Source organism: Amblyraja radiata, chromosome 13 (genome assembly GCF_010909765.2).
Source record: "Amblyraja radiata isolate CabotCenter1 chromosome 13, sAmbRad1.1.pri, whole genome shotgun sequence".
Lineage (NCBI taxonomy): Eukaryota > Metazoa > Chordata > Chondrichthyes > Rajiformes > Rajidae > Amblyraja > Amblyraja radiata.
This window is the reverse complement of record NC_045968.1, coordinates 34,526,753-34,544,507: the sequence shown is the minus strand read 5'-3', so window position 1 is coordinate 34,544,507 and position 17,755 is coordinate 34,526,753. Positions and strand designations below refer to the sequence as shown.

General features: G+C 47.9%; 1 protein-coding gene across 1 annotated transcript; it reads left to right on the top strand.

Annotated features, from left to right (window-relative positions):
• Positions 1 to 7,649: 7,649 nt before the first annotated feature.
• On the top strand, positions 7,650 to 12,838 carry rpl22l1 (ribosomal protein L22 like 1). The gene is made up of 4 exons (XM_033031728.1): positions 7,650 to 7,737; positions 9,675 to 9,779; positions 10,765 to 10,886; positions 12,581 to 12,838. Exons 1-4 carry the CDS (start codon positions 7,729 to 7,731, stop codon positions 12,720 to 12,722), a joined length of 378 nt encoding a protein of 125 aa, XP_032887619.1. The 5' UTR covers positions 7,650 to 7,728; the 3' UTR covers positions 12,723 to 12,838.
• The last annotated feature ends 4,917 nt before the right edge of the window (positions 12,839 to 17,755 follow it).

Genomic DNA, 17,755 nt, shown 5'->3' with positions numbered 1-17,755 from the left:
TCTGCTTGAAATTTGAGAGATAATGGCTTTCTAAAACATTTGATTGCTGAATGAGTTGAGGCACACTCTCCTTTCACCATTCAGAGAACCAGCTTGAACAAACTGGACTAGGTGTGAAGGAAGCAGAAATTTGACTCTGTTCCTTGCCATGCTGGCTTGTCCTATAAAACAAGTAAATCACTGTTGTTTGGTCTTTGTCACTCTTGGCCAGTGCACTATATTTTATAATCTGAATATGGATAGGACACATAGCCATTCAGTCCTCCTTGCCAGTGCTGGCTCTAAAAACACCAAATATTACCTCAGTGCTGTTCCTTGCAGTGAAATGTGCAAAAGCTTTCCCCCCTTCCAAGTAGTTATCAAATTCATTCTCGAATCTCTGCTGCTTTTACAGGCAGTGCATTAGTGATTGCAGCTAAGTTTCCAATTGAAGCCCTCATCCTGATCTGTTCCATTTTGAGTGATGCTGGAATTGCCAGGAATTACTCTTTAGGGAAACGGACAACCTGCTGGTTCACTGAGGAAGGGTGGAGTTGTTCAGTGCCAAGTAAAGCTGCAAATAAAAAGACGTGATTAACATCTGCCATAATTACTGAAATCTGCTTGTCCGAAACACAGTCGTCGCAAATCTGGCTATCCGTATTGATGGACTTGCACTATATTTATGTCATAAACCTTGTGATGTAATTAAAACTACAAAACCAAATTAACATCTGCAGTCGACACAAACATGAGAAATGGAGAAAGGACACAGTGCTGGAGTAACTCAGCAGGTCAGTCAGGCAGCATATCTGGAGAACATGGATAGGTGTTTTGAGTCGGGACTGATGCTATCTGACCTGCTGAATTACGCCAGCACGTTGTTCTATTCAAGATTCTAGCATCTGTAGCTCCTTGTTTCTATGTGAGAAATGGAGAAGTGTGGATCGAGCTTTCCTGGATAGTGCGTAGTTTTGAGGTGCTGATAAGTGACACCAAATAGTCTTTTGAAATGCTTAATTTGACCTGTAGATTAGAAAAATGAATCTCCTTGGATATGTCTAATTTAGGGAGCGCCTCAAAAAAATGTTTAAAAAATACAATGCTTGTGCTGCCATTAGAGGATTGATTTTTTGCAAAAAATGTAACCTATTAAAACATGTTTGGAAAATTTACTGTCATTAGTAAATAGTTTTTCTTCCTGCATTTACATCTGCAAAAGGGATCCTTTTGCACAGCTGAAGAAAGGTCCCAACCCAAAACATCACCTATCTTTTACTCCAGAGATGCTGCCTGGCCTGCTGGTTACTCCATCACTGTCAATCTTTCATATCTTAGAGCCAGGTCATACAGACCAGCTGAGATTGAACCCATATCTGAGATGGATAGATTGAACTACAGTGCCCTCCATAATGTTTGGGACAAAGACCCATCGTTTATTTATTTGCCTCTGTATTCCACAATTTGAGAGATTTGTCTATATTACTAAAAGTAAGGTCTTGACCGCTTTTGACTCACTGCGATGTGATCTCCGAGAGAACGCCGCCACTTAAGGCCGTCATTTTGGCCACCTCGCTCAGAGCCCCCCTCCGCCGGACTGGACCAGAGGATTTTTCCCATCAATGAAAAATCTGAGAAATATGAATGTCTTAAATTTTTTTGCCATTCTCTCTGCTGCCCCTGCTGGTGGGAGGGGGAGGGACTATAAAACACGGAAGTGGTATGCCTCACTCAGTCTCTGCAAGATGGAGGAAGCGAGAGGCTCACTTCTCTGAGATCTGAATAACACTGAACATATGTCTACTCAACTGCAAGTGCCCTAATGTGGTTTGAAAATGAAAATGTGGTTGGTTTGAAGTAAAAAGGCACTACAAATGGTTATTTGGGGGGTTTGGGTTGAAGTGAAAAGGCACTGCAAAGGGTTGTTTGGGGGGTTTGGGTTGAAGTGAAAAGGCACCGCAAAGGGTTGTTTGGGTTGAAGTGAAAAGGCACTGCAAATGGTTGTTTGGGGGTTTTGGGTTGAAGTGAAAAGGCACTGCAAAGGGTTGTTTGGGGGTTTTGGGTTGAAGTAAAAAGGCCGCCCGCAGCGGCAACTACGGAGGGTTGTGGTCCCGACCACGGGGGAAATCGGAGGACTGACTAAATTTTTTGCCTTCCTCCACAGTGATGCTGTGGTGGATGTTTGTCTTACATTTTTATTGTGTATTGTGTGTTCTTTTTTATTTTACCGCTGCTGGCAAGTTCATTTCAGTGCACTTTATTGTGCATGTGACGAATAAATCTGACTATTGACTATTCAATAGAATAGAATAGAATAGTTTCTTTATTGTCATTGTAACATGAACCATGTACAACAAAATTTTAAAATGTCAGCCAGTCAGTGCACCATTCAAACATTTCTAAAAGCTAACGATACATACAAGGTAAAATATTAAAAAAGATAAACAACTAAAATAAATATCATGAAAATAGCACGCATAAACACCCAACCCTACATCCTTCTGCCGATTTCACAGTGTACCACAGTCCCTTAGTATGTATCGCCCCTGCGTTCCTTGGCGGCTACATTTAGTGCCTTTATAGCAGTGGGGTAAAAACTGTTTTTAAGTCTGTTTGTCCTTGTCCTTGTAGATCTGTACCGTCTGCCTGACGGCAACAGTTCAAACAGGGAGTGTCCGGGGTGGGAAATGTCCTTTATAATACTCTGGGATTTTTTGATGCAGCGGGAACTGTGTAAGTCCTCCAAGGTAAAGAGAGGGCAGCCGACAATCCTCTGGGCGTTGTCAATGGCCCTCTGGAGCGCTTTCCTCTGAGCCGCTGTGCAGCTGGTGTACCATACGCATACACAGTATGTTAGGATGCTCTCAATGGAGCACCGATAAAAGGACAGCAGCAGTCTCTGATTGATGTTATTCTTCCTGAGCACCCTCAGGAAGTGCAGTCTCTGCTGGATCTTTTTCAGCAGCGCAGAGGTGTTCACGCTCCACGTCAGGTCCTCCTCAATATGGATTCCCAGGAAACAGAAATCCGCCACCCTCTCCACACAGTCCCCTCTGATAATTAATGGTACCATGTCCGTTTTATTCTTCCTGAAGTCTATTATTATTTCCTTTGTCTTTAAGGTGTTGAGGAGCAGGTTATTTTCTCCACACCACACTGTCAGCTGCTCCGCCTCATCCCGGTAGGCGTACTCGTCCCCCCCGGAGATAAGTCCCACCACCGTAGTGTCATCCGCAAATTTGACAATGGTGTTGCTGTGGTGGGCGGGGGTGCAGTCATGTGTGTAGATGGTGTAGAGCAGGGGGCTCAGCACGCAGCCCTGTGGAGAGCCGGTACTGAGGCTGAGGGCCGTGGATGTGTGATGGCCCACTCTGACTCTCTGGCTGCGACCCGACAGGAAGCTATTTATCCACATGCAGGTGGAGTGTGGAAGTCCCAAGTCCCCCAGTTTGTCCACCAGTTTGTGGGGAAGGATTGCTATATTCAATAGCAATAATGTCCTTCCTCAAATTAGGAGACCAAAATTGCACACAATACTCCAGGTGCGGTCTCACCTGGGCCCTGCACAACTGCAGTAGGACCTCCTTGTTCCTAAACTCAAATCCTCTCGCAATGAACGCCAACATGCCATTAGCTTTCTTCACTGCCTGCTGTACCTGCATGCTTACTTTGTGACTGATGTACAAGCACACCCAGGTCTCATTGCACCTCCCCATCTCCTAATCTGACACCATTCAGATAATAACCTGCCTTCTTTCCACCAAAGTTGATAACCTCACATTTATCCACATGCATCTGCGCACTCACCCAACCTATCCAAGTCACCCTGCAGCCTCATAGCATCCTCCTCGCAGCTCACACTGCCACCCATCTTTGTGTCATCCGCAAACTTGCAGATGTTACTTTTAATTCCCTCGTCTAAATCGTTAATATGTTTTGTAAATAACAGGTCCCAGCACCGAGCCTTGCGGCAGCCTACTAGTCACTGCCTGCCATTCTGAAAAGGACCCGTTAATTCCAACTCTTTGCTTCTTGACTGTCCACCAGTTCTCTATCTATATCAATACCCTACCCCCAATACCATGTGCTCTAATTTTGCACACTAATCTCTTTTGTGGGACCTTGTCAAAGGCTTTTTGAAAGTCCAGATACACCACAACCACTGGCTCTCCCTTATCCATTCTACTTGTTACATCCTCAAAAAATTCCAAAAGATTAGTCAAGCATGATTTCCACCTCGTAAATCCATGCTGACTTTGACCGATCCTGTCAATACTTTCCAAATGCGCCGCTATTGCATCTTTAATAATCGACTGAAGCATCTTCCCCACTACTGGTGTCAGGTTAACTGGTCTATGATTCCCTGTTTTCTCTCTCCCTTCTTTCTTAACAAGTGGAGTTACATTAGCTACCCTGCAGTCCACATGAACTGATCCAGTCGAGAGAACATTGGAAAATGATCACCATTGCATCCACGATTTCTAGGGCCACCTCCTTGAGTACGCTGGGATGCAGACCATCAGGCCCTGTGGATTTATCTGCTTTCAGTCGCAACTGTTTACCAAACACCATTTCCTGACTAATGTGGATTCCCTTCCGTTCCTCCCTCCCACTAGAATTTCTGGGAGATTGTTTGTGTCTTCCGTAGTGAAGGCAGAACCAAAGTACTCATTTAACTGTTCTGCCATTTCCTTGTTTCCCATTACAAATTCACGTCTCTGATTGTAAGGGACTTACATTGTCCTTTTCCTTTTTCATATCTAAAGAAGTGACTGACTGTAAGTGACTGACAAATGAATCTTTTCCTTTTTACATATCTAAAGAAGCTTTTACAGCCAGTTTTTATATTCCTGCAAGCTTTCTTTCATGCTCCCCCCACCCCCCTTAATTAACCCCTTTGTCCAATTCCTGTCTCATACCTTCAAAGTCTCCTTTCTTTAAGTTCTGGACCCTAGTCTCTGAATTAACTGTGTCACTCTCCATCCTGATGCAGAATTCCATCATATTATGGTCACTGTTGCCCAAGGAGCTTTGCACAAGATCTCAAGTCGTCAAGTGTATTCGTCACATGCACATACAAGATGTGCAGTGAAATGAAACGTGGCAATGCTCGCGGACTTTGTGCAAAAAACAAACAAACAAACAAACCACTAACAGAATGGAACAGAATCACTTATTATTTTACATATTACATATTGTGGGAGGAAGGGAAAAAAATTGCTTCTATTAAAGAATATTTAAAATTTAAAAAAAATAGTAGAATGGTACAGTAAAGTTAGTCCCTGGTGAGGTAGGAGTTTACAGTCCTAATGGCCTCTGGGAAGAAACTCCTTCTCAACCTCTCTGATTTCACAGCATGGCAACGGAGGCGTTTGCCTGACCGTAGCAGCTGGAACAGTCCGTTGCAGGGGTGAAAGGGGTCTCCCATGATCTTATTGGCCCTGGAGTTACACCTTCTGATGTATAGTTCCTGCAGAGGGGCGAGTGAAGTTCCCATAGTGCGTTCATCCAAACGCACTACTCTCTGTAGAGCCTTCTTGTCCTGGGCAGAGCAGTTCCCAAACCAAATCGTGATATTTCCAGACAAGATGCTTTTCACAGCTGCTGAGTAGAAGCACTGGAGGATCCTCAGAGATACTCTGAATTTCCTCAATTGCCTGAGGTGGTAAAGGCGCTGTCTTGCCTTACTCACGAGTGCTGCAGCGTGTGATGTCCATGTCAGATCCTCAGAGATGTGGACTCCCAGGTATTTAAAACAGCTCAACCTGAGCACAGTATCACCATTTATCCTCAATGGTGTGTACGTCCTCGGATGATGTGCCCTCCTAAAGTCCACAATCAGCTCCTTAGTTTTTTTGATGTTCAAGAGGAGGCTGTTGTCCTGACACCAGAGTGCCAGATCAGCCACCTCCTCCCAGTAGGCCTTCTCATCATTGTCTGTGATCAGGCCCACCACCACAGTGTCATCAGCAAACTTGATTATCGAGTTGGAGCTGAACCTAGCCACACAGTCATGTGTGTACATGGAGTACAGTAGGGGGATGAGGACGCAACCCTGGGGGGGAATCCTGTGCTTAGGGTGAGGGACTTTGATGTGTTTCCCCCCATCTTGACTACCTGGGGCCTGGTGGAGAGAAAGTCCAGGACCCAGGCACACAGGGGGGTTGAGCCCCAAATCCAGTAGCTTCTCGGCCAGTCTGGTGGGGACTATCGCGTTGAAGGCTGAACTGAAGTCTATGAACAGCATCCTCACGTAGCCCCCCTTCTGGCTGTCAAGATGAGAGAGAGCTGTGTGTAGAACCTGGGAGACCGCATCGTCCGTGGATCTGTTCGGACGGTATGCGAATTATAACGGGTCCATGTTGCGAGGGAGGAAGGCATAGATGTGTTTCTTCACCAGCCTCTCAAAGCATTTCATAACTACCGAGGTGAGGGCCACCGGACAGTAGTCATTCAGACAGGCTGGGGGAGGCATTTTTAGGTACCGGTACAGTGATGGATCTTTTGAAGCAGGCAGGGACCATGGACTTGTCCAGGGAGAGGTTGAATATTGTCGTGAGTACCGGAGCTAGGTGCGTGGCACAGGACTTAAGTACTCGCCCTGAGATGTCATCGGGGCCTGCAGCTTTCCTCGTGTTTACCCGTGTCAGAGCCCTCCTCACGTCGTGCTCGGACAACAAGAATGTGTGCACATTCCTCACTTCAGCTTCGATAGCCAGCCCGCTGACGGTATTGTCGTTAGTCGGCAGACCTGGGGTGATGTTGCCCGTCTCGAAATGAGTGTAAAAAGAGTTCAGGTCATCAGCTAGGGAGGTGCCTGCACATGCGGATGAGGGGGGGGGGGGTGCTCCGGTAATTGGTGTTTGGTAAACAGTTGCGTCTGGTGTCCTGCTGCTCAATCTGTGACTCCATCTTGTCCCTGTACCACCTTTTTGCGTCCTTCACCGCCCTTCGCAGTCGGTAGGACTGCACCTTGTAGACGTCCATGTTTCCGGATGCCAGGCCAGAGTTGTAGGTGAGCATTCAAAGCAACACGAATGGACCTGTCCACCTAGGAGTTTTGATTCGGAAAGGCGTGGACGATGTTGTCGGTTATTGTTGCGATGAAGTCGGTGACTGCTTCCACGAACTCACTGACGTCACTGGAACTTGCTTGGAACATATTCCAGTCGACATCGCTCTAACAATCTCTAACTATTCCTTCCTCATTACACACTACCTAGTTGAGGATGGCCTGCCCTCCACTCGGTTCCTCTACAATCATATTGGCTTAAAAAAACATCCCGTATGCATTCCAGGAGATCCTCCTCCTCAGCGCTGTTCCAAATTTGGTTGGCCCAATCTATATGTAGATTAAGGTCACCCATGATAACTGCTGTACCTTTGCTTCAGCTAATGAAAATAGGCATCCCAGAGCACACATTTCATAGCAAAATTAGCACGCAGAAGTCTGAAGAAGGGTTCCGACCCGAAACAGCCGTGTTCAAAGATCCTATAGCGGAGCTCCGCAATAGGATCTTTGGCCGTGTTCTCCAAAGATGCTGCCTGACCCGCCGAGTCACTCCAGCACTTCATGTGTATCCATTCAACACAGAGAGAGCACCACGTGGCAGCTGGTGCCCCGCCCACGTGACGCGGGCCAGCTCCCACCGGCGCGGCTTCAGGCGCGATGACGCAATCGCGCAGACGACGGGTATATAAGGCGGCGGCAGGCGGGAGCCGCTCCTTTCGTAGCCGGGGCAGCGAGTGATGGAGTTGGTGGGTGAAGGAGGCCGAGACCGGCCGGCGGGTGACTCACACACCTCTTCCCGTCAATTAGACCGTCCGACCGCAGGCTGCTCCCTCCGTGGCGCGGGCGGCCCGCCCAGCCCGGGCTATCAGCGCTGAAACCTCCTTCCCGTCATTGAACCCGGGAGGTAGGCCCTTCGGCCCTTTACCATCAGGCCTGAGCTCTTCCCCATCTCACGCATGAGGCAGACAGATGTGTTCAAAAGGGAACTGCAGATGCTGGAATATCGAAGGTACACAAAATTGCTGGAGGAACTCAGCGGGTGCAGCAGCATCTATGGAGCGAAGGAAATAGGCGACGTTTCGGGCCGAAACGTCGCCTATTTCCTTCGCTCCATAGATGCTGCTGCACCCGCTGAGTTCCTCCAGCAATTTTGTGTACCTGAGGCAGACAGATCCTCCCTGCCCGTCTGCCTCTTCCACCAGGGACAGGAGAATATGGAGTTGTACGGTGCAGAAACAGCCCCTTCAGTCCACCACGTCCATGCTGTCCCTTATGCCCACCTACGCTATTCTCATGTTCCCGTGTTGGAACCGTATCCTAAACTCTGACTATTCAAGTAGTAGCTGTCAAGAATGCCTCTTAATTGTAGTGATTGTTTCTGAAGCCACCACCTCCTCGCTGCGGCGTTCCAGATATCAACCTGCCTCTCTGATCACACACTTCTGTCAACTGTCCATTCCCTCCACAGATGCTGCTTGACGTTATGAGTTGTTCACGTTGTGCTTCACGTTGTTTTTCTCAAGTTTCTTGTGTCTACCTCAGATCACCTTCCTCTCGCCATAAACCTAGCCTTGATTTTGATATCCCTACCATTTGAAAACAATTCTGACCATCTAGCCTATCTATGTCTCCAATAATCTTTTAATGAATAATCTTATCGGGTCACCCCTCGGCCTCTGTCCAAGAAAAAAAAACAGCGGAGCCTATCAAAATCTCTCCATAACTGAAGGTCAACTTTTCAAAACTGTTTGCCTGCACGACCCCCCCCCCCCCTTCGCAATTTCACCCCTCACCCCTGCAGTTACTAACGCAACAGCAGGTACTATCGCAACATTTAAGAAACATTTGGACAGATACATGGATAGAATAAGTTTAGAGGGATAGGGCTAAACGCAGGCAGGTGGGATGAGTGTAGATGGACCATGTTGGTTGGTGTGGGCAAGTTGGGCCAAAGGACGTTTCCACGCTGTAAGACTTTATGGCTCTTATAACGGATGACGCAGCTGGTAGAGCTGCCTCACACAGAGAGGCCCGGATTTGATCCTGACCGCGGGCAAAGTCTTTGTGTGGAGTTAGCCTGTTTTCCCTGAGACCATGTGGGATTCCTCCGGGTGCTCCAGTTTCTTCCCACATCCCACAGACGTGTGGGTTTGTAGGTTGATCGGCCCTCTGGAAATTGCCCTTAGTGTGTAGGGAAAATGGGATAACTAGCGTGATCAGATGATCAATAGTCGGCGGAGACTCGGTGGGCCGAAGGGCCATGTTCCGCGCTGTATCAATCAGATAATATTAGCTCCATCCTCTGCTATCCTCGCTTACTTTTCTGCCAACCCCCCCCTCCTAACTATATCCTTCCAATTTACGAGTGTATCATTTGCTGTAATGGATTCAGCTCCCTCGCGCTCCAGGGTTGTTTGCGGTTTGGGAGTGTGCTTACTCGTGGAGTCATACAGCACAGAAACAAACGGGTCCTTCGGCCCAAGTTTTCTATGCCGACCAACATGCCATCTACACTAGACCCAGCTTCCTGCATTTGGCCCAAATCCCTCTAAATCTATCCTGTCCATGTACTTGTCCAAATGTTTTATCGACCATTGTTTAAACGTGTGGGGATTGTTGAGTTTGTTACCCAGCTGGGAGTGGAGAGTTTTGATCTGTTTGATTTCCTTTTCCTCCCCAACAGACAAAGAAGTCCACACACCTCAAGGGGAAGAAGAAACCCGTTTGGCAATTCACGCTCAACCTCTCCAACCCTGTGGAAGATGGCATCCTCGACTCCGCCAACTTTGTAAGCACTTTAATTGTTGGGCTTTCAGTCCTGTCCCCTTCCCCAAAGGGCGATGTATGCCACAATTTGGCTGGGATCTCCTATTCCCAGGTGCCCCCGTCCTTCCCCTGAATATCACTGTCCAGTGAAGAACACGCAGGCTCTTGATTGAATGAAAGATACAGCACTGAATGGACAGGCAATGTTATGGGTCGGTCCCTTCTTCAGATCCGAAAGGTCCGCTATCCATTCCCTCCACAGATGCTGTCTGACCCGTTGAGTTACTCCAACACTTGGTGTTTTACTCAGGATTCCAGCATCTGCAATTCCTCGTGTCTCCTCTCTACTTGCCCACCCCCACCTGTTTTCCAGCTTTCTTCCCCCACTACAAAATCTGAAGAATGGTCCCAACCTGAAGCATCCTGTCCATTTCCCTCCACAGATGCTGCCTGACCCTGAATTACTGCAGCACTTCATGTTTTGTTTAGAGATACAGCATGGAAACAGGCCCAGCAGCCCACCGAGGCCATGCTGACCATTGATCAATGTAGAAACAAAGAACTACAGATGCTGGTTAATACACAAAAGGACACAAAGTGCTGGAGTAATTCAGTAGGTCAAGCGGCATCTCTGAAGAAGGATCCAGGCCCGAAACGTCTCCGAAATGTTCTTCACAGATGTTGCCTGACCCACATAGTTACTACAGCACTTTGTGTCCTTCCGTGACCATTGATCACCTGTGCATACCAGTTTATGTTATTCCACTTTCTCATCCACTCTTTATACACTTTACCTACAACCCCGCAAGTCTTTGTGGAGTTTAATGCTGTGGAGGGGTGGGTGCTGGAAGTAAGAGGCAGAGGGAAGATATGACGCAGGACTTCCTGCAGTTTGCAGCTTGGTCTTGCTTTGGCCCTGCTAACTGCCTGTTGTGACTAGGGCTGCCTTCCCTAGTTCGTGCCTAGGGTTCCTTCCCTAGTGTCCCACGCGTCTGTTTTACCGACAGGAGCAGTTCCTGCGTGAGAAAGTGAAGGTGGGCGGCAAGGCCGGGAACCTGGGCACCGTGGTCCAGATCGAACGGCTTCGGAACAAGATCACAATCACCTCTGCCAAACAGTTCTCCAAGAGGTGAGCATGCATTGCTATCTGTCTCTCTCTGGTGCTTGTTTAGTTTGGAGATACAGCGTGGAAACAGGCCCTTTGGCCCACCGAGTCCATGCCGACCAACAATCACCCCATACACAAGATATATCCTACACACTAAGGCCAATTTACAGAAGCCAGTTAACCTATAAACCTGCACGTCTTTGGAGGGTAGGAAGAAACCAGAGCACCTGGAGAAAACCTACGCGGTCACAAGAAGAACGTGCAAACTCCATATAGAAAGCGCCCGTAGTCAAGATTGAGCCCAGGTCTCTGGTGCCGTGAGGCAGCAGCTCTACCAGGTATACAACTGTGCAGCTTGTGTTGCATTAGTCTCTGTGTGCCTGGACTGGGTGGTGGGGTCATTTGGGACTCAATACAAGAAACAGGAATAGGATGTGTAAGAAAGAACTGCAGATGCTGGTTTAAATCGAAGGTAGACACAAAATGCTGGAATAACTCAGCGGGACAGGCAGCATCTCTGGAGAGAAGGAATGCGTGACGTTTCGGGTTGAGACCCTTCAAACAGGAACGTGATCTGGATAGGGCAGGAGACGGAGAGGTGGGAGAGCGACCACAACCCCCACTTGCTGCTTGTTAAATTCTTATTGTCAGACTCCCAAATCAGTTAGGGCAGCGGAGTGGCGCAGTGGTAGAGCTGCTCTCTCACAGCGCCAGAGTACCAGGTTCGATCCTGACTACGGGTGCTGTCTGTGTGGAGTTTGTATGTTCTCCCTGTAACCGCTTGGGTTTTCCCCCGGTGCTCCGGTTTCCTCCCACATCTCAAAGATGTTCAGTTTTGTAGGCTAATTGGCTACTGTTTGTCCCTAGTGTGTAGGATAGAACTGATGTATGAGTGATTGTTGGTCGGCACGGACTTGGTGGGCTGAAGGGCCCGTTTCCATACTGTATCTCTAAAACGAAACAGTTGCATTGAAACTTTACAAAACTCTGGTTATGCTGTGTTGTATTGAGCATTGTATGCCTTTCTGGTTGCCACCATTACAGGAAGCATATTGAGACTTTGGAGAGGGTGCATAAGATTTACAAGAATGTTGCCTGGATTAGACGGTATTAGCTGCAGGAGAGGTTAGACAGACTTGGATTGTGTTCTCTGGGACGTTAGAATATGTGGGAATGCCTGATAGAAATATATTAAATGACTAGAGGTGTAGATACAGTAGCCATTCAGAAGCATTTTCTCAGTGTGTAAATGTCAAAGATTAGAGGGCACAGCTTTGTGAGAGGTGCAACATGTTTTTAAGCAGAGAGCAATGAGTACCTGGAACGTACTGCCGAGGGTGGAGGCAGATACAATAGTGACATTTAAGATGCTTTTAGATTGGCTCATGGACATGGAGGGATATGGATCACGTGCAGGCAAAAGAGATTAGTTTTAACGGTGTTATAGAGGGCAGAAGTGCCTATTTCTGTGCAGGGCAAGTTTGTTTACACAGGGTAGAGGGTGCCTCGTGGTTGGTCATTCATGTTCACCTGAGAGGGCTGAGGCATCCCTGGTATCTGCAGTACCGACTGCACAGCCCATTGTTCAAGACGTTTGCCTTCTGTTGGTGAGCAGCTCGCTTGACTGGCTGTACCTCACCAATCTGCACAGCAACTAAAGATTTGATGTTTTAAACCTTGACGCCGTCTCTCTCTCTTTCTCTCTCGTGCCTCAGGTACCTGAAGTACCTGACGAAAAAGTACCTGAAGAAGAACAACCTGCGGGACTGGCTGCGAGTGGTTGCCTCGGACAAGGAGAGTTATGAGCTGCGTTACTTCCAAATCAGCCAGGAGGAGGAATCTGAAGCAGAGGACTGACAGGGTAACGGTGCTGATGCACATGAGACTGCTTTGTACATAAGTGTGTTTACAACGGACACAAAGTTATTAAATTATTAATAAAACCACACACTGAAAGGCAACTTTACAGAAAACATGTTTTTGATTGTTTGAAAGATACTTTGCCCCTCTCACCTTAAACCTGTAACACCTTTCCTGAACAGTGTGCTGTGCCAACTGATACGTTGAGTTATTGGGCATAGGTTATTGATTGGGGACGATCAGCCATGATCACAATGAATGGCGGTGCTGGCTTGAAGGGCCGAATGGCTTCCTCCTGCACCTGTTTTCTATGCTTTTGTGAATGAAAGATACAGTACAGAAATGGGCTCTTCAGCCATGCCGGCCATGGATCAGCCGTTCATACTAGTTTCATGTTATCCCTCTTTCTCATCTACAAACGAGGCATTTTTCCACCCTATTTGCCTGTGATGACACTTTCAGGGACCTGTGTACCTGCTCCTAGATCTTTCTGCTCCCCAACACTCTATGAAACATTCCTCTCCCTCTGCTGTCCCGACAAGAAACTTTGGCTAACCATGTTCCCCAGAGATGCTGCCTGACCCACTGAGTTCTAGCATTTTGTGCTTCCTCTTCATCTGCTGTTTGTGGAACTGTCACCAGGGGGCAGTGCTCGTTAACTCATTGGTAAAGTTTTACATAGTCTTTCACCTCCAACATCATCTGCTCACACAGTGGCTTTATATTTCCAGTACTTTAAATGGGGAATTCAAGGTATCAGAGTGAGAGTTTGCAAAACCTTGCTTTCATTGAAAATCCATGTTGATGGGGCAGTTGGCAGTGCAGTCCCTGATAAATGAATTGACATCTAGGTCTGAACTCACCCCGGGGTCGATGACCACCCACTGCCCGGTGGCATTGCCACCTAATTCCTTTTTTTTAAATTTATCAAAATATTTATTCAATTATTAAAAAATAACATTTCCACTACAATAAAACAAACCACCACCATAACACAATACAAACAAATATCCTAAATAAACTACTATACAACTATGTTACAATCCTTATTGAGGATGCGTTCAACCCCCTGCGGTGCCCAGCGGTCCCGGAAATCCCCCAGGGTGCCAGTGGACAGGGCGCCAGCTTATTCCTTGGAGCGCAGGAAGCTGAGAGGTGTTTGGGAAATAGACAGAGTGAATGCACCAGTCTTACACAGAGTAGGGGAATCGAGAACCAAACGACATGGGACAGTTCCCAGCTGTTATCAGGCAACTGAACCATTCTGTCACTAACTAGAGACCTCCCATCTACCTCATTGGAGACTTTCAAACTTTTTAATCTGACTTTACTGGACTTAATCTTGCACTAAACATTGTTCCCTTTATTCTGTATCTGTACACTGGGCTTTTTGATTGTAATCATGTATAGTCTTTCCACTGACTGGGCAGCATGCAACAAAGAAAAGTTTCACTGCACCTCGGTACATGTGACAATAAACTAAGCTGAGGGGGAAGATTTAATAAGACCCCAAGGGGTAACTGTTTCTGCACAGTGGGTGCTGGGTATATGGAACGAGCTGCTGGAGGAGGTATTTGGGGCAGGTACTATAGCAGCATTTAAAAGACATTTGGTCAGGTAACCCCAACCCCTGACTGTCGCTCAGGCCCTCGAGTCCTGGCAACATCCTCGTAAATATTTAATGCACTCTTCCCACCTTGATGGATCTTTCCTATATCAGGGTGACCAAAACTGGGCACAATTAAGTGCAGCCTCACCAACGTCTTTACAACGTTAACCCAATCTCCTGGCTTCTATGCTCAATTCCCTGACAGATGAAGGCAAGCATGCCAAAATCATTCCTGTCCACCTGTGACACCCCTTCGTCTCCAACCTCAGGGAGAGTGAGCTCATCACGGATAGCATGGTGCAGTGGTAGTGACTGAGCCCCCAGTCTGGAATGAGCTGTCTCTCTCAATGTTATCCTCAGCAATGGAAACTTTGGATGGGGATAACGCTGTGTCTAGCGTCCGTGACTGTTCAAGGAAAAGCAAAGAGAAACGGTCATAACCTCACGATAAAAGTGCAAAAATAACCTACTCTTGGATTCAAGGCAGGCACAAGAACATACCTCCCAACAAAATCATAGCTAGAATAATCTCCCCTTTAAAAATCAGACGAATAAATCACCCTGCAAGTGTAAACAAATCCAGGCTGTGTGTTCAGATGGTTAGAGTCAAAAGGCAAGAAAGTTCCGACAAACTCCTGTCAGTTGGACCACACTGGAAGCAGATGCCATCTCAGCATTCCAGAGGGAGATTGGAAATGGAGGAAGGGGCAGGAATGAGATCTTCCAACCACCAGGCTATGCCGAATATATCCTCACGGATGGAGGGAAGATTTGAAGGTTGAGTCGTAGATTCACGTGGATTTTAGGGGACAGAATGAGGCCACTTGACCCATAGTGACCTTGCTAGTGCTGGGCAATCTAATGGAGGACTTTTAAATCAACAGGGGTTTGATGGAGGGCTCACAGGATGATGCTACAGGTAAATGGAAAACGGGCGTCACATGCCACAACTAGTACTGCCTCACAGCGCCAGTTCAATACTGACCTCGGGTGCTAGTTGTGTGGAGTTTGCGCGTTCTCCCTGTGACCGTGTGGGTTTTCTCAAGAGGTTAATTGACCACTGTAAATTGCCAATGAACTCCAGCTCAAGCTGACCCTGAGCACGGCATCTTTGGTTCGCAGCACTGCACCCTGACGAGTGGAGACAGCTAATGGATGTCAGTTGTGCCCATCCAGTGTAGCAGGGGTGTGAGTGAGAGAATGTGGGTGTATATGGCTGTGAGTGAGAATGTGCGCATGCGTGAGTGCTTGTGTGTGAGTGTGCATGAGTGGGTGAGCATGTGTGTGGGTGCATTTGTGGCTGCATGTTCTTCTGTCCATTCCCTTCTCTCCACCCTGCAACCCCCTCCACCTCAGATCTACATTCCCCTCCCTCTGACCCCCCATCTAATCACCACTGCCCCACTCTGACCCCCACTCCTCTGCATATGATGGGACACCCTCCCATGTCTCCTGTATTTTACGCGCGGTGACGTCAAGTGGCAAGGTGTGATCTGTGTGGGAATGGGCCTTTAGGGCAGTTTGCATGTTCATAGGTTCTAGGAACAGAATTAGGCCATTCGGCCCATCAAGTCTACTCCGTCAATGACTTGGCCTCCACCGCCGTCTATGGCAGCACCGTGGCGCAGCGGTAGAGTTGCTGCCTTAGCGCCAGAGACCCGGGTTCGATCCTGGCTGCGGGTGCTTGTCTGTACAGAGTTTGTATATTCTCCCCGTGATCTCAATGGGTATTCTCCGAGAACTTCAGTTTCCTCCCACACTCCAAAGGCATACAGGTTTGTGGGTTAATTGGCTTGGTGTAAATGTAAAAATTATCCCTAGTGTAGGATAGTGTTAATGTGCAGGGTTCGCTGATCGGTATGGACCTGATGGGCTGAAGGGTCTGTTTCCGCGCTGTATCTCTAAACTAAGCTAAATTAAAGGAATTCCACAGTTTCACCGCCCTCTGACTAAAGAAATTCCTCAACATTTTCCCATCCCCTGGGCCAGTACGGGTAAATGAGCCGTGGGGTGTGGTCCTGTGACATTCCCGCTGACACACGGAGCTCGTGAGGGAGCCAGGCCAGAAGTGACTGTGTCCACGTGCGCTGGATTGAAATCCTTTTCCTGTCTCCCAAAAGCCGTGACTCACAAACTCTCCAGCCCTCTCTGAGTCACTTCCCCGGCAAACCATTGCCTTTTGTGTCTTCTTCCCCCCCCCCCCCCCCCCCCCCCCCCTCGTCTTAAATGCTCAGCCCCCCCGGTTACACTTAATGCACAGACACAGAGTGGTTTATCTTGGCATCCCGTTCGGCACGTACATTGTAGACCAATGGACCTGTTCCTCTGCTGTACTGTTCTGCGTTCAATTCGAGAAACACAGAATACAGTCAGACTTCACAGAAGCTGACCTAATGCCCAACGTTCCCTTGCCGACCAAGATACGCTATCTGCACCAATGTCATCAGCCTGGATTTGAGTGAGCAGGAAACAATGACGTGTTTTCCTTTCGGAGTGAGCTCAGTTGGTTCAGACAATGGACACAACTTCCCTTCACACAGACCCAGTGATCCCCTGCTGCCTAATTCCTCCCCCCACTCACCACCAAGCTACTTCTCACTTCGAGGATGTTGGTGAGGAGTGAGGGTGGATAGTTGAATGAATGAATTAATTAATTAATACTTTATTGTCACATGTGACAAGTCACTGAAATTCTTTGCTAGCATAGCCAAGGTAAGCAAATAGTTGCCCATAAAGAGCGATTACAAAGTTACAAAGTACCCCCGGCGCCAAGTCCCACTTTGTTCTTCCTCCCCTTCCCCATCCCTCATGGGTCGGGTCCTCCATTGTTCTTCCCCCTCCCTCACGGCGATCCCCCACGCCGGGTCCTCCTTTGTTCCTTCCCCCGGCAGCGGCGTCCTCGCTTCCGTCCTCATCCGCCGGTTCGCAGGTTACTTGCCGCCCCTGTGGTATCTGTCAGAGGATCCAGCAATCCCAGCTCTTCCGTGATCGGCCTGAAAACATAAAGAATTAGAAGCAGGCACAGGTGGTGCCTGCTTCTACGTCACCATCCTGGTGAATCTCTTCTGCACGCTTTCCAACTTAAAGACATCTTTCCTGTAGTTGGGCAACTAGAATTACACACAGTGCTCCAAGTATGGTCTCACTAACGATTGTGAACAGCTGCATCATGATGCCCTAACTCTAGTACTCAGGAATATTGACGTTTAAGTCAGCTCAACCAAGGAACGTCCACAGCCGACTGGAGTAGAGAACTCTCCGTGTGTGTGGACTCTGTTTTACCATCCCCTCGGCAGCTCTGCGGGAGTGAGTGGGGTTGATGCTAACAGGCTGGCACAGCTGGTAGAGCTACTGCCTCAGCACCAGAGAGCCGGGTTCGATCGTAACCTCCTAACCTTGTTTGTGTGTGGAGATTGTACAT

Bases quoted from the DNA above. Each gene is read 5' to 3' on its own strand.
- rpl22l1 (XM_033031728.1), top strand. The intron at 9,780-10,764 runs GTAAGCACTTTA...TTTTACCGACAG, and splicing joins TCCTCGACTCCGCCAACTTT to GAGCAGTTCCTGCGTGAGAA. The intron at 10,887-12,580 runs GTGAGCATGCAT...CTCGTGCCTCAG, and splicing joins GCCAAACAGTTCTCCAAGAG to GTACCTGAAGTACCTGACGA.